This window comes from Micropterus dolomieu, linkage group LG08, assembly GCF_021292245.1.
Source record: "Micropterus dolomieu isolate WLL.071019.BEF.003 ecotype Adirondacks linkage group LG08, ASM2129224v1, whole genome shotgun sequence".
In the NCBI taxonomy this organism is placed as follows: Eukaryota; Metazoa; Chordata; class Actinopteri; order Centrarchiformes; family Centrarchidae; genus Micropterus; species Micropterus dolomieu.
In genome coordinates, this window is record NC_060157.1 from 10,557,934 (window position 1) to 10,573,216 (window position 15,283).

The 15,283-nt window shown below is 42.1% G+C and overlaps 1 protein-coding gene across 4 annotated transcripts in view; it reads left to right on the plus strand.

The window, feature by feature from the left end:
• Window positions 1-15,283, plus strand: part of LOC123975697 (ankyrin repeat and SAM domain-containing protein 1A-like) — a 76,779-nt gene that overhangs the window by 5,692 nt on the left and 55,804 nt on the right. For 3 of the 4 annotated variants that reach the window (XM_046057374.1, XM_046057375.1, XM_046057376.1), the window contains exons 3-5: window positions 6,344-6,424; window positions 6,654-6,810; window positions 7,735-7,797. In XM_046057374.1, the coding sequence (XP_045913330.1) occupies window positions 6,344-6,424; window positions 6,654-6,810; window positions 7,735-7,797 (301 nt within the window). The remainder of the gene's footprint in view (window positions 1-6,343; window positions 6,425-6,653; window positions 6,811-7,734; window positions 7,798-15,283) is intronic. The other variant, XM_046057377.1, reaches the window with a different exon arrangement.

Below are 15,283 nucleotides of genomic sequence, written 5' to 3' on the forward strand. Positions count from 1 at the left end.
GGGGGGGGGGGGGGGGGGGGGGGGGGGGGGGGGGGGGGGGGGGGGGGGGGGGGCAGAAACCGACAAATATGTTATAGTATGTAGCCATTTTTACTTCAACCTAGTGGTGGTAGACTAAAAATAGCTTTCATCCAAGTGGGTCAGGGGTTTCTTGATTCGTTTGTAGGAGACTATAAGAAATAGAAATTAAAGGCCTTTCTGTTCGGGAGACCAGCAATGATGATAAAAATATGATAAAAATAAATACATTTTATGGCACTTTTCACAATATTGCAAAGTGCTTAACACACATTAGTGTCTCTTAAAGCTCTGGTTTCTAAGAAAGAAACTTCAAGGTTTTCATCACTCTGTGCTTCTTGTTGTAAAAGAAACAGAAAGTTGCCTATGTATGAGCAGGACAGCAACACGCATTTACTGATTCGTATGTGTGTCTGTTTACGTGAACTCTGTTTCACCCCACTCACTGAAAACCTTTATAATAACAAAGGGACAAATGGAAAAGATAAGGCTGGTGAGGTTGTGGCGTATCTGTGTGTGGGGTCTGTTTTTGAACCCATTTGTCGGAAGAAGTACAACCACAACGTGTAGAGACGTCAGGCCCACCCTCTCAACTGTTGCAGGCCTGCATGTGTGTTAGCTGCCTGTTAGCTGGCTTTTAGCAGCCCCCTACCCAGACATTTTTGTCTGGCTGGCGTCGTCTTTTCTCTCCCATTCTGCTGCTCTCAGCAGTCTTCTTGCCCACCTGCTGGGCCCACGCCAACCTCCACTCCACCTCCAGACTTCAAACATGTTGTGTTTGGAGCCAGAGTAATGGCACTGCCCTCAATATGTTCATACAGGAAACAAATGCCTGGATCTTTTTTGTGTAATTCCCTTTTCCTTCCTTTTGATATTTGTGCAAACCGTATAAAAAGTTCGCAGCAAAGTATTCTGGACTGGATTAGCCTCAACATGACTAAGCACATTGGCAACCAACTGAAACTGTGAAACACACCTACTTTCAGACACACATATCATGAATATGGTGTGACAAATACATATCTTATGGTCACGAAAACTTAATAACAACCTTACAAAATGGCTGTGCCAATGTTAAAGAATGACTTTGCTGATGAATTTTGTGAGCAAACTGAGCAGTGTTTGCCAAAAATCTTCAACTGTGCAAACTAGATAAGTCAGAAGTTGTGTGCTATTTCAAGAAGTGGGTTGTCAGCATAAGTGAAAATAACTGCCTATCCATCCGGTAAGATTTTAGTTAAAATTATACATCAGCTTGCTCTTTCAAGCAAAATGTCCAGGGGATGCCTGTGTGAAATGGCGAGATGTGTGTAGCTGTGCAGTGGCATCTGTCTTGAAGTCACTGTGGGAAATGCCAGCTTGTTGGAAGACAGGCTGTGACTGAATGTTTTTTCCTTTTTTTCTCACTCGTCTCTTTTCTTCTATATTCATCCCACCTTTTCAGCCAGCAACCAGTGTTTTCCATGGCTATCATTTTGATTCTGATTGGAGCACATGAGCACTGCCTTGATCATAGTCTGTGGGCCTACACAGTTTATTCACACCTCCTGCTGTTTATTCACACAGCTTTGTGAAATGCTCACCATGGCATGTTAATGCACAATGAAGATTCAGTTGGGCTTTGTGCATAACAACTGTATTGGCAAATGAGCTGCCATATTGTCATCTTCATTTCAGTACTTTCTGTTCCCTTTTAACTGGAGTTGTTTACTGTGGCATCTAGGCATCATAGGATCTTTCAGCAGCCTCGTTAAAATGTTTATTGTCACACACTTCTATTATAAAAAGATTTTATCAAGCATTGCTCTATGGATGGCAAATGTCTCAACAACTGTTGGATGGATTAGCAAGAAAGTTTGTACAGACATTCATGTCCCCCTCAGGATGAATTATAATAAATGTTACCTTTGGTGATCCCTTAACTCTTAATCTAACGGCGTCATCATTTTAAAATGTCACTTTATCTGATACTGGCGACCTGTCCAGGTTGTTCCCCGCCTCTGGCCCAATGTCTTTTGGGATTGGCTCTAGCCCCCCCGCGCCTCTGCACGGATAAGCGATTATAGATGATGGATGGATCGATGATACAAAAACTTGCAAAGCTAATGACATTCCCATTAGCTTCAGCTGTACATTATGTTTAGTGCTAATTAGCAAATGTTAGCATGCTGTTAATACACTAAACTTAGAGGGCTCACTTTATAAACATTATACCTGCTGAACACAGGTGTGTTAGCATTGTCATTGTGAGCATGTTAGCATGATGCTGGTAGCATTTAGCTCAAAACCCTGTTGTGCCTAAATGCAGCCTCACATAGCTGTAAGCATGGCTGTAGGCCATTCATAGCTATGTCACAGATTTGAAGTTTGTTTCCCTGTGCTCCCTAACTTGTAATACTCCTTCAGAACAATGCAGTACATGCACTGTCCATTTATCAGATCTGGAACAACCTGCATGACGAGTTTGCATACTTTAATAGAGTAGCAGAGCTTTGGTCCCAGCGTGGTATCTTGACAGAGCTCATTAAGTCAAGTCAGTGAGAGGATGCCTCAGCTGGCCTGGAGGACTCTGGCAGGTGCTCGAGTCTCTCTGCCGATGTTCAGTTTGGCTGTTTGGCTGCAGGGCATCTGGTTTCAACACCCGCCAGCAGTATGCATAATTAAGCCCAATTTCCCTGACGGTGGCTGACATGCGCCAGTCACTACTGGGCTCCCTGCCCTGGGCTAGACTAATCCCTGGCAGTGTGGCCATACCGCTAATAGGCTGCAGGACGAATCTGTTTATTTGACACCAGGTTCACATGCTTACCTGGGTTCTTATTTGCTTAAACCTAAACCTGAATTTTGCCTTGCCTATTCCCCAAGGCTACATGAATAAACATGGAATATAAATCATGACTTTTGGTTCCACTGTAGGATACTGGAAAAATAGAAATCTTTACTCTGAATACCTGTGTTGTTAAATTTGCTAACTTGTTGATGCAAGTTGTGCACTAGAATAGTTGCTCTGCAGGGCAATGAAACTAGAAATTCTAGTTTGTCCTGATTGCAATATATAGCAAAAAAAAAAAGATGAATCCTTACGATATATGATGCATCCCTGTTTTTTTCTACCTGCTTACCTGTCTGAAAAAGATGAGTGAATATGGATCAATTTATCAACTATGAACTGACCAATAGATTTAAAGGCATCAATAAACTTAACTTAGCTGATAGTTAAGTCACTTGGTGTGAGAATCATGGCTGCAAACCAAACTCCAGTCTCTTCTGTTTGTGCATTTAATTACTGAGCTCCATGGCATTTGGACTTCAGAATAAAGCACAGTGGAGATTTATGTTTAAGCCCACATATTTTGGAAATGAGTGTCTTTAAAAAAAAAAAATCTTCAGTATGTGTGACTAACATCAGTAGACTAAATGCAGAGAATACATGAAAGACAGGAAATGTTATTATCCTTCCTCCTGTCATACTGGCCAGGCTTTGTACAACACAGAATTACAGCCCCCCCAGAATCGTTTTCAAACTCCAGCTTCATCCCGCTGATATTCCCTCAGGGAAATTAAGGATTAGCTCAGCCTTTCAAACAGGAATTCCTCAGTAGGTTTGCATGAATGTGCCCCTCCCAAACCAAATCAACTCTGTTTTGCCCATTGCCCTGCTAAGGGCCTAAGCCCGGTCCCTCAGTGAGGTTGGTTGTGAGCCGTAGTAAGAGGATGAAGTGGATTGTTGTGCACCACTCTGACTCATGCCCTTGAGTGCCGTGCTGCCAAAATGCTCGGAGGACGTAACACTTGGACTGCACTTGCAGCTGCTACTACAGGCAGCTCTGCTTACAGCAAATTTAAACACTATGACAGTGAAAAAATTTAATGAGCAGACATCATGTTCACTTTGCATGCAGGTGGTTTTGATAGCATACCCACATCCCAGATTAGAGCTGCAATATTATTAAAATGGAAACCAGAAAGTGACATCATAGTGTGGCTTGTAATGCATTACACCTCAGCAAGGTTTTCTTTGGCCATGTGGCTGATGTGACACAATATTTGTCTTTCTTAGTGCATTTTTACTTTTTGGCAATGACGCATTAGTCATGACTGCTGAGGGGGAACCAGTGTTCAAAGGCATCATATATTTTAGCCTTTTTTTGATAACTTTGACTGTGAAAGGGAAATCTTGCAATATGTCTCATGATACATCTGACTAAATGGATTTTAAACCAAGCAAGATGGAAACATATTGTTTCCCAAGAGTCATTTGAACTACTGTGTTATAACACAAGATATGCTAATATTTATATTGCTGTGTCTTTAAAGCTATTAAATGTCCTAATGTTCACTTGCACAACATGACAATCAATGCAATGGAATCACAAAGTCAAGTTAGTTATGTTCCCAAACCCGTCTTCTTGCATTACTCTGGCAGTTGTTACTGCCCAATGCCTGTATTTGTTCAATTCCGCAGTTCACTCTGTTCATGTTTATGTTAATTTGTTTATGGGGTTTTTGCTGTAAGCCGTTACATAACTCTTTATCTAGGACAGCAACTAGAGGTCCCTGTCTCAGTTTTCCCTTTTGATGTATTCAGTGTTCATGTACAAGACAGAGTTGCTGTAATCTTGACTATAAATTTTACTGCTTTTGGAGGAATGGAAAGGAAGTGTGTCTGTGTGATGCCTAAAGAGCTGACATAATCGTAGCTCACACATTTTCCCGCCTCACTACCAGAAATGTATCAATCTCCAGCATTTCTTCCCGCCACATTTTCCCACTCGAGTATTTCCTCCCAGCATGCCCTGCTTTTGATGTCCCATATCTTCATGGCTGCCTGGCTTGGTTAGATGAGACCCAGAAAGTCTGCTGTAAGAAATAAACGGCTTAGGTTATGACTAGTTTAGTGTGTGCATCCCTGTGTGTCTGAGCTGTGTCGGGCCCATTGTTCTGCAGGCTATAGAGCCCTCCAAGACACTTATTTAATGAGACGGCTCTGACTGTGTAATTGCAGGCTGCTCTATTACGGGAGATGTATTTTAGGGGGGCAAAATAGCCATTACTGCGACAAAACCGGGGTGGGTGTGTGTGTGTGTGTGTGTGTGTGTGTGTGTGAAGTCACACAGAAGCACTGGCGCTGATATCAGGAGGCTACACCCTCTAGACACTGATTCGGTCATGGATCAATTCATATTGTGTCTGTGAGAGTGTTCAACTCGTGGAGCTGATGTTAAATTGTTTTTCTCTACGCTAAAAACATTTGCAAATAGCCATGTGCTGTTCCCGCTAAAGGCTTTATTCAGAGACATTACTCACCAGCATCAAAATCAAGCCTGTCATAATTTATGAAGCTATCCTTCTTTCAAATCAGTAGCTTGCATTTGTTTTGAGACAGTTTTCTATAATATATCAAGAGCTAAGTAAATAGTAAAAAAAGTAAATAAGATCTCTCTTCATTTTCTTCGGTTCCCATTCATGAATGATTCTCTGTGAGGCCCACTGGTTTTGCTCCCATTCCCTTTCTGTTTGGCAAAAAGACTGTGGTCTCAGATATTTGGTTCACTAGTGCTGGGATTTCCGTGTCACATGATTTATTTAGGATGTGTTAAGGTCTTTCAGAGAGCCTTGCATCCCAGCCCTGGCACTCTGTCTCACCAGACATCCTTTAGCTTCTTAAATGACTCCCTCCATCTCTCTGTCCTGCCCCCACCCTCTATCATCGTCCTCTTCCCCTCTCACCACAGAGCTCTTTGCAAATTAAAAGAAACAAACCAATCTCAGCTGACAAGCTGAGTTCAGCTCAAGTGAATGAGAGTGCCGGGCTAATGTTTGGCTACCTTACACTCTACCCTCTTCAATGTTTTCTGGCTCTGTCCCAATGCTTTGTTTGTTGTTGCTCCCACTGCATAACAAAAGCCTATTCTGTTTCAGGACATTGCCTAGAATAATCAGGCTGAAGTTGCATGGAGTCACTGTAAACCAGACATAATTGGCTCATCTTAGCCGGTGCTTGGTGTGATAGTGTTTCTTTTCCTTCCTTATTTTCTGGCTCGACGCTGCTGCAGGCCTGTGCTTCTTCATTCCTGTCCTCTCACATGTTTCTCTAGAAAGAGAGAGAGAGAGAGAGAGAGTGCATGAATGTTCCCCCTCACCTGTGTGCAGGAGGGGTTGGGCTGTGATGTGAAGTGGCTGCCGTGAGAGACTGGGACCCTGAGTTCGCAATCAGAACAGAATCAGTCACACCCACAGTTTGACACTTTACAGAGGCCCTGTTTGTTTGGTGTGTCTGTGCTGTGTGTATTTTCTGCCTAACAATCCTGTCTACTCCTAACAGTATCTGGAGAGGCCCCAATGTGAATTGTGTGGACAGCACTGGATACTCTCCTCTTCACCACGCTGCCCTTAATGGACACAGGTAGATGTGATAAATATCTCCGGGAATTGGGAGAAATGCCTGTGTTGGAACCCTTTTTTCAGCCCTTCTGTTAATGCCCTACATTAAATGAGGTCTGCCCTCACAGACAATTGTCCCACTGGGAAGATAAAGATATTGATTGGCTGTTTGCATAGTCTGTGTGTATTTCAGCGTGTGGTTTATGGTGTTAGCTTTTTCTGACTTGCCCTTTCTGTTCCTTCATCTGCAGCGAGGTGGTGGAGGTGCTGCTACGAAACGAGGCCTTGACCAACATCGCTGACAACAAGGGCTGCTACCCTCTGCATCTGGCTGCGTGGAAGGGAGATGAACATATCGTCAAACTGCTCATTCACCAAGGACCTTCACACCCCAAACTCAATGAGCAGGTCTGGCGCCGGGGCTGCATATACTCTTATGTGTTTGTGTCGTGGTCTCTCTCTGTTTCCCTTTTAAGGTTTCAGTTTGGGTTTACCATGCTGATAATATCGTGAGTTGTGAAATGACATCAGTACTAAATTGTATTGTTCCTCCATTTGTTCATAGTTTGTATATTATATGTGTCTGTGTAACATTTTTGGCCTCTTTTAAAGTAAAGAAAATGTAGGTTATAATCCTGAACACTTTGCTTTTCAGCTCATGTGTTGACCTCTGGTAGTTTCACAATGAGAGTTGTAATGGTTTAGTCAGCAGCCTTAGAAAGTCAGTTATTTTTCAACTTGGTAAGGAAGTCATTTTTAGCAACTAAATGCCACGTAGAGATATTTCAAATTCTACTTCAGCATGGCATGCTCTTTACTGTATTTGAACATTGTAAATGTCAAAAAGATTGTGACCAGAGTTCATTAACATCAGCGCATCACGAGTCTGACTTCTACTGTGATACTTGAAGTGCTTTGACGCCATGCTAATGTGAGAAGTGCTTGTTTGCTAACCATTTTAACTGTTTCAACTCATTTGTTTCATATTTTGTTTGGTTGCTTACTGCACAGACGGCCTCCAGGTCGGCACCATCTCTGGGCTGTCCTATTTGGGATGTCGGAGAAATGACCCATTATGAGCTCCACATATGTAGCCTGAGCCATAACATTTTATCAAATGTGCCACCCTCAAATGTAGCAATAGATGAACAAGTATATTTGTCTCATTTTGTGTCATTTCTCCCTGCCTGTTCATGACATCTGATTGTTCATTAACTCAACCTAATTTTTTTCTCATCTTTATTTAGTCAGACTCATTTGTGATCATCATTCATTTGTTCATTGCTTGTCTGAACCAAAACCATTGGCCTATCTTCTCTTCCTCCCTCGCAGAGCTCTGTAAGCCATAAAGAGTTCAAACGCTGTGGGCCCTTTGACCCCTATATTAATGCCAAGGTGTGTACACAGTGCTGCCGAAACATTTCCTTTTGAAGTGCCTTCTTTGCTATGCTCCTGTGTTGGCTTGCTGTGCTTGGGGTTCATCTGCTGCTGCTGCTGCTTGTGGGGCCACTGTGCTGCAGAGATATGGGGAGGCTTTTAATTTTACTGACTATCGATAGATCCCTATCCTCTGGCTTTTCCGCTCATGTTCACTTGTGATCTCCAACGTTTTTTGAGATGTTATGTTTAACATGAGTGACACTGCATTACAACATGCCCTCCACCACAGTAGGTAACTTTGCTACATGTTACAATATTGTTTTACCAGCCATACAATCAGGATCAGGAGTAAACTAGGTTTTAGAAACAATGCCAGAGAAAGTTCAGTCAGTGCTGGTCTTCTGAGGGCCACTGCAGGTGATCTGTGAGTCTGGGTGTTTTTTCCTGTGGTGCTAAAAATATAGGGAAATTGATATGAAGATGTGTATAATAGGCAGCCTGAAGTAGTGCAGTTGTTGGCACCACACAGCCAGCAATAGGAGAAAATACTGGCTGCCCAAACCACACTAACAATTAAAGCTCAATTGGCTGATGGATTGTGTATTGCTACAGATTGAGTGCCACATAGATGCATTGTGTAGTGCTTGTGGTTATTGTCATCATTCAATTACTAAATTAATCATGTACACTATAAACAACATAACAAATGGTAAACAAGTGTTACCCTAATACAATCTGACCTTAAGCTACAAAGCCAAAAGTATTTAGTTTATTATAATACACATAGGAGCAAGTGACCAATTCTTATATTTTTAACCATGCTAGGAATGTGGCTCTAGGTTTGGCAATGTTGGTCAGTCTGTTGGTCCACCGCTGTCCAGACTGAAATACCTCAAAAACAAACATTCATGGTCCCCATAGGATGAATACTAGTGACATTGGTGATCCCTTCACTTTTCCTCTACTGCTATTAGATGGATTGTCATGACATTTGGTACACACATTCTTGTTCCCCTCCGGAGGAATTTTCATAACTTTGATCATCTGAGTTTTCATCTAGCACCATTATCATATCAAATTTTATTAATTTGTCCAATACTTACCAATACCACATACATGCAAATCAAATTCAAATCAGCCTCAGCTGTTTTCGTTTAATTAGTTAGCCAATGTTAGCCTGTTAACATGCTACACTAAGATGGTGAACATAGTCAACATGACTTGCTAAACATTAGCATGTTAGCATTGTTATTGTGAGCATATTGAAAGCTGACAATGTCTCTGACAGTCAGAGCACTGGAACATACTGGTCGCTCCATGATTGCATTTTCAGCAGGCAGAGCTGGAAAGCCACCCAAGCCTGTAGATGAAGCTGTACCCTATATTTGAGCTTTTTCACATTTCCCCTGAACTAATCTTCTTAGTGTCTGGATGGGAAGGCCGGCTTTCTTTAATGCTGCTATATATTAGAGTGTGTGAATTTTGGTTGTCAGCGATTGTCTTACTTTCTTTTTCCATTTAATCTATTTGAGGGATTTAACATTGAGTCTAGTTGTCTGCTGGAGATTATGGATGATTATGGATTCATCTAAACACTTATAGGATAGTTTGGCGACCACTACCTACCTGGTCATGAGTCTGAATAATTGAAGCATTGTTATGAATAAATCAAAAACATGGTTGTAGTTATGGTTGATGGCATCTTGTGCCTGAGTGTGCGGGGTGTATCCTGCCTCCCCTCTCATCACACTCCAGGACCAGAGAGCTATCTCATGAGGATGCGGAGGAGGCTGGGAGGATTTCAGTGTACCAGTCTCCTTGCATCAGCATCAAAGAGAGCTTTCCATGCCTTGCTTCTCTGTGTGTGAGTGTAAATGTGTGTATTTGCCCCTCCTCCTCCTCTTTTTCTCCCCACCTCCCAGTTTGTGCTTGGGAGCTTGCGTTGCTGCGGAGAGGAAGAGGTGGGACGTTGTCATAGTAACCATGTCACGGCTTATTGGTCGTGCAGTGGTGGTGAGTGACCCAGTAGAACGATGTGGCGTTTGTGCAGAGTGAGCTAGCCAGACATGAAAGGTGTGTGTGGATTATTAGGGCTTCAGTGGTCCCTCAGTGTCCCTCAGTGGGACACTTAAGGAATCGGCCTGTACTGGGTCCAGGTTTCTGTCATTCTGTTCCAGGAAGCCAGCCAGAACATTGTTTATTAATTTTACCTCTTTCCTACTGATAGTGTCCTTGGTGTGTTGGCCATTTTGATGTTGCAAATACCTCAGTGGGGGACAGCTAACCACTAACCAGTGGACCTGACCTGGACTGAACCCGCCTGTATATCTGTATATTGGGCTTACACTGGTGCAGTGCATACTGCTCTAGAACATTACTGAAAAACAAGTTGTAGACACTGGAGCTGAAGTGATTAGTTCAGTAACTGATTAGTCAAAAAACTGATTATCAATTTCATTATGGATTAATCTGACTTATTTCCTAGAATAACTGTTGCTGGTGGAAAACGGCCATAAAAATTTCCTACCAATTACCCTTTTTATCGGACCAACTGTAAACTGAAAAATTATCAATTTCCTATCATGAAAGAAAGACAAAGAAAAGCAGAAAATCCTCACATTTGAGGACCAGAGAACTTTTTTTTACTTTGCTAGAGAAAAGAATAAATGATCAAAATTGTTGCCAATAAAATTTTCTGCCATTGGACTAATTGATTAATCGTTTCCAGGGCTCTAACTGAAAGCTGATGACACGGAGCAACCTTTAGAGCAATGGTGCTAGACAATGTTGCCATCAGTGGTAATGAGTAAAGATTACTACCGTAATCCCCTTCCCACACCACTCCGCCACCCGCCCTGCCCGCCACTATCCGTTCAAAACATAGTCAGACTTACCACCAGCAAGATTGCCCAGCAAAATTGCTTAAAATTGCTCATCAGCGTAAGGGTGTCATGCTGCCCAATTCATTTTGGGATGGTCACAGGCAAAAGGTAGACCTAGCCTAACTTTGAATAAACTAGTACATTAATCTCTTGAAGTTGTCAATATAGAATTTTATAAATGTGTTATGAATAAATACATGAATATGTATATGTAAAATGTGAGCTCATTTATAATTTAATATTCTCCATGGTGTTTTATTTATGCCACTCATAACTTTTAATTATCGAGTCAAGTTAGACCTCTGGTTTCAGCTCTAAATATAATAATCTTTCATAATCTTTCAAGCAAGTTCAAACATTCTGTGGTTGCAGCTCCAACAGAGGTTTGTGAGAAAACTACATGTTTTAATAACCATTGTAGGAACCCTGGCTTCAATAGAGGCTATTTTAATGAACCATTTTAATTTACCTCATTTTTTTTGTTAATTACCATACATTCTGCATATTACTCCATAATAAGATATAGCCCTTGGTTTGTCCAGACACATATCACGCTACCTCTCATCCAGGCTTCAGCATCCTATATAGGTCATATGTCTAATACAATATATGCTTAGATGAGTTCCTCTGACCCAGGCTCAGATGTCTGGGCGCTCTGCCATTAACGTGAAATCAAACAACATAATGCACTGTACATTACTCTGGACAAATTTAAACACAGTAAAACTGATGCTCAAGAGATGTCAAATAAGTGACATTTAATACAAATAAAAGCAAAATGTCTTTTGCTTTGAATGGTTATATGCTCTTATTCGGACTGGAAATGGATCCATATGTCTTTCTGTCAGGCTTGGTGTGCAGTATCTCAGGGGGCTGACATGGGAAAGGTTTCTGATGGCAGCCACAGAAGTAATTTCTTCGAATTTGGCCACCTCATTATCAATGGAGCAGTGTTTCCACTCCTTCCTCCAGGCACAACGCTCAGAGTTCTACCAGTCCGCTCGTTTATCCCCTCTGTCTGTCACTTCAGTGTCCAGCTCTTCCCTCAACAACACATCATAGCCCCTCCCTTTTATCTTCTGCTCGCTGCTTATCCTCCAGGACTTGTGGCTGATGCACATCTGACCAGCCCTTTAGGGTCCGTGTTGTTATTTAACAGAAGGATTAGGATTTCTCCATTGTCATGCATTCACATTTGCAAGTTTCAGGGTGTGTCTTCTGTGGCAGTTGGAGCCATTCATTGCTGAAGGAGAAGCAGAGATAATATCTAAGATCGTTAAGGCTTTTTAGGTTAGTTGTGTTTGGAAAGTGTTTCTCATTTAATCAAGTGGAATATGAAGGGGGAAACTAATCTTTCCTCTGAAAGGAAGAAAAAGTCCACTGTACGGAGAGTCACAATCTATGGCAGGAAGCCAGTTAGACACTCCTCTCATTATAGAACTGTAAGGCCGGTTTACTCAGTAATGAGTGACAGTGATAAATCCAACAATAAAAATCTACTATTAGAATCAGTCTTTATATTATTGTTGCTTTGCATTTAATGGAAAGAACACTGGGAATATAGATGAGTATTTATGGGGCTCTTGACAAATGGAGAAAGATACTAGGGCCGCAACTATGGAGTTTTTCCATGTCCATATTGAGGGTCTAAAGACAGAGGGTGTTGTATGCTGTACAGATCATAAAGCCCCCTTAGGCAAATTAGTGATTTGTGATATTGGGCTAAATAAGTAAAATTGAAATGACTTGAAGTTGACTATAAACATTTAATAAATGCATTATAACACACTGCAATGTAGTTGTAAGCAGATATCTGTGAATAATAATCTGTTTATCAACACCTATAACTCCTATGGGCATCCATTATTGGAGGTTGATGTAAAAACACATAATGACAATATAGCAAAATACAGTTGTTGTACTAGTAATAATAATAAGGGTTTTCATAAGTTAAGATACAATTGTTGTTAAATCCTGTACATTAATAAAATAATAATTTATCTGTTTACAATTGCTAATGTGTGTTTATAAACCATTTATTAAATGTTTATATAGTGCTTCTAAATGCGAAGTGGGGGGGGTACCATACAATTTTTAAGAAGTCTAGATTATGCAATTGACAGCCAGATACTGAATTTCCAAAACATTTGTTTAACTCTCTCACAAACTGATACCCTCTTGTGCGTGTGCACATGAGATGATATCCATCATTTGCATGAATGCGAAAAACTAGCGGGATTTCAGATTGTGACAGTGGACACAGGCATGCAGCGAGCATAGGCAGCCCTTTGGCACACAAGCTGCAACAGCTGCTCAGCCCACCCCTCACCACCCAGCACTACTACTACCACTACCAGGGGCCGGGGGTGACGTAACTGCAGCCCCGCTTTGCTGCCAGACAGCACGTCACGTGACAGCGGTCGCTAGTCAAAGCACGTTACCATCTCCCAGGCCCAGGCTGTGAGAATCATAACATCTTCTGTTCTCTCTGTCACTGTGCACCTCTTTTCCTCATCCGCACAGTATTCTGCGGCAGGAAAACCCAATGGAGCGTAATCTCCAGATGTTCCTAGTTAGGGCAGGGTTTATCAATCAGCAGCAGACACCAGTGGAGATCTTAATCTCTTCTTGTTCGACATGCACAAGGTCTAAATCAGGATGAGGTTTTATTCTGCAGCACAGTCAAGAAGACAGGATTTTCATAAAAACATGTACTGTCCAGGAAGTCTTGGCTTTGCCATATGAATTCTAATCTCTCTCCCAGCCACGCTGCCAGTCATTGGTGCCATTTTGTGTAATAGCCTTCAGAGCTCTGTCTTGTTAGTACATTATTTTTTGACTGCTCACTTAGGCTGTGGTAGATGTGGAGACAGTGGAGAAAAGGCTGATTGTGTTCTTTTATAGTGAATTTCATGCTGGAGCTCACTGAGTCCTTTTTATACAAGAACAAGTGTTTCACTGAAAATCATAATCACCTATTTAGTTGAACAGTGTTTTGAAATGGGATTTATTATTTATTTTTTGCTGTAGTGCTATCGGTCTGCTATAATTTTGTTTTAAATCAATTTTTAGTTCCCCTCATGCCATTGTTTGCGCTTGTTTTTTTATGACAGAATGTTGGTGTGGGGCTATTTGGGAGTTCCTGGAGAGGCCCTACAGTGGAAGACCCCTGTGTGAAAAACATGAGTAGCATAGCTTTTGTCAAAGGAGGCAAGGCGAGGCTTGATGTTTCATAGCTGCTTGTTTCCTATCAGTGAGTCTAGCAATGTTTAATGCTATCAGATGATAACTGACGCATAGCTATAGAGCAGTGACCACCACAATAGCAGGGGAGGCACTTGGTCTTAACATAATCATAAGTTCAAGGTATCAGTCCACCAGGTGTCTGTTGCACTCCTGTTTCATGTTTTAGTAGTACACGCATTTCCAAAATTGCCATTGGCCTGCTGTTTGAGTCAGTTGTTTTGGACGCTTTGTGTAAATCATTGTACGCTAGATTTACTTGGATTACTACTGAAGCGGCAGACCTGCATATTTGAGGGAGTGAATCATGCTGATGTAATCACAGAGTGTATGTTTGCCTGTTGAAGTCATCTTAATACTCAGAGTAAATCTCTCTAAAAAGCTACATCAAATGCGTGTTGGTGCGTCACAGATGAGAGACGGCATGCTCTTTTTATGTGCGGTCCGGCCATCTCTGTGTGCACACAGGCAACTTTGTTTTGAGCCGAAGAGAATACTGCAGAAAGGAGAATCCCAAATCCAACTGATGAAACCACCCAGGCGGTGAAACCCGAGGTCGCTTTGGTTTAGTTCTCACAGAAAGGCTGCTTTAAACCCCCTTTTTTCATTTGCTTTATTCACTCAAATTCACCCAAGACAAGAGCATGATTTTCCTCAGCCGGCCTTCTGTGCAGGTGTCGTTTTGTTTAGACCCCTCCTCTTGTCTCTCTGCTCAAGCTGTGACCTGCTTTGCCAGTATAGTACAATCACAATACACTCACTCTCACTCGCTTGCTCACTCTCTCTCAATCTCGCCGTCTCCCTTTAACAATGAAGGAGATACCTGCTGATCCCATCTGGTGGCAGGTCTCATTTAAGGGGCAAGTGACACCTGTCCCAAACTGCCCTGTTGCCCCCTTCCACACGGTGTCCTGTCTTCAGTGACACAGCTGGCACGTTCCTCTGGGAGTCACCCAGACTGGCATCAGACGAGGCCATGTGGGGGCGTCTCATGCCAGCTGTCAGCCCTTTGTAGGTGGCTGTGTGTGTGTCTGGAATGACTGACTCTTGGAGCATGTGGTTCCACAACAGCTAACATTATCTGCCACACCCACCTATACAATATTTAAATAGAGCCAGCTTGCTGTAGTGTTATGCAGACTTTATTTGCAGATTGCTCAGAATGACATGTTTGCAATTCTGGCACACCTTGAGAGATTTGAGAGCAGTGATTGTACTGCTCCTGGATTGCAGGCTTCGCCCCCTGCTGGATGTTCACGCTAGAGATCATCAGTGTTGCTGGAGCTTCTCAGGTCTATTAGACATTGATCTTGTTGTTGGATGTGAGTCATTAGATCCAATAAGCACCACTTACTGAGTTAACATTGTAATTACTG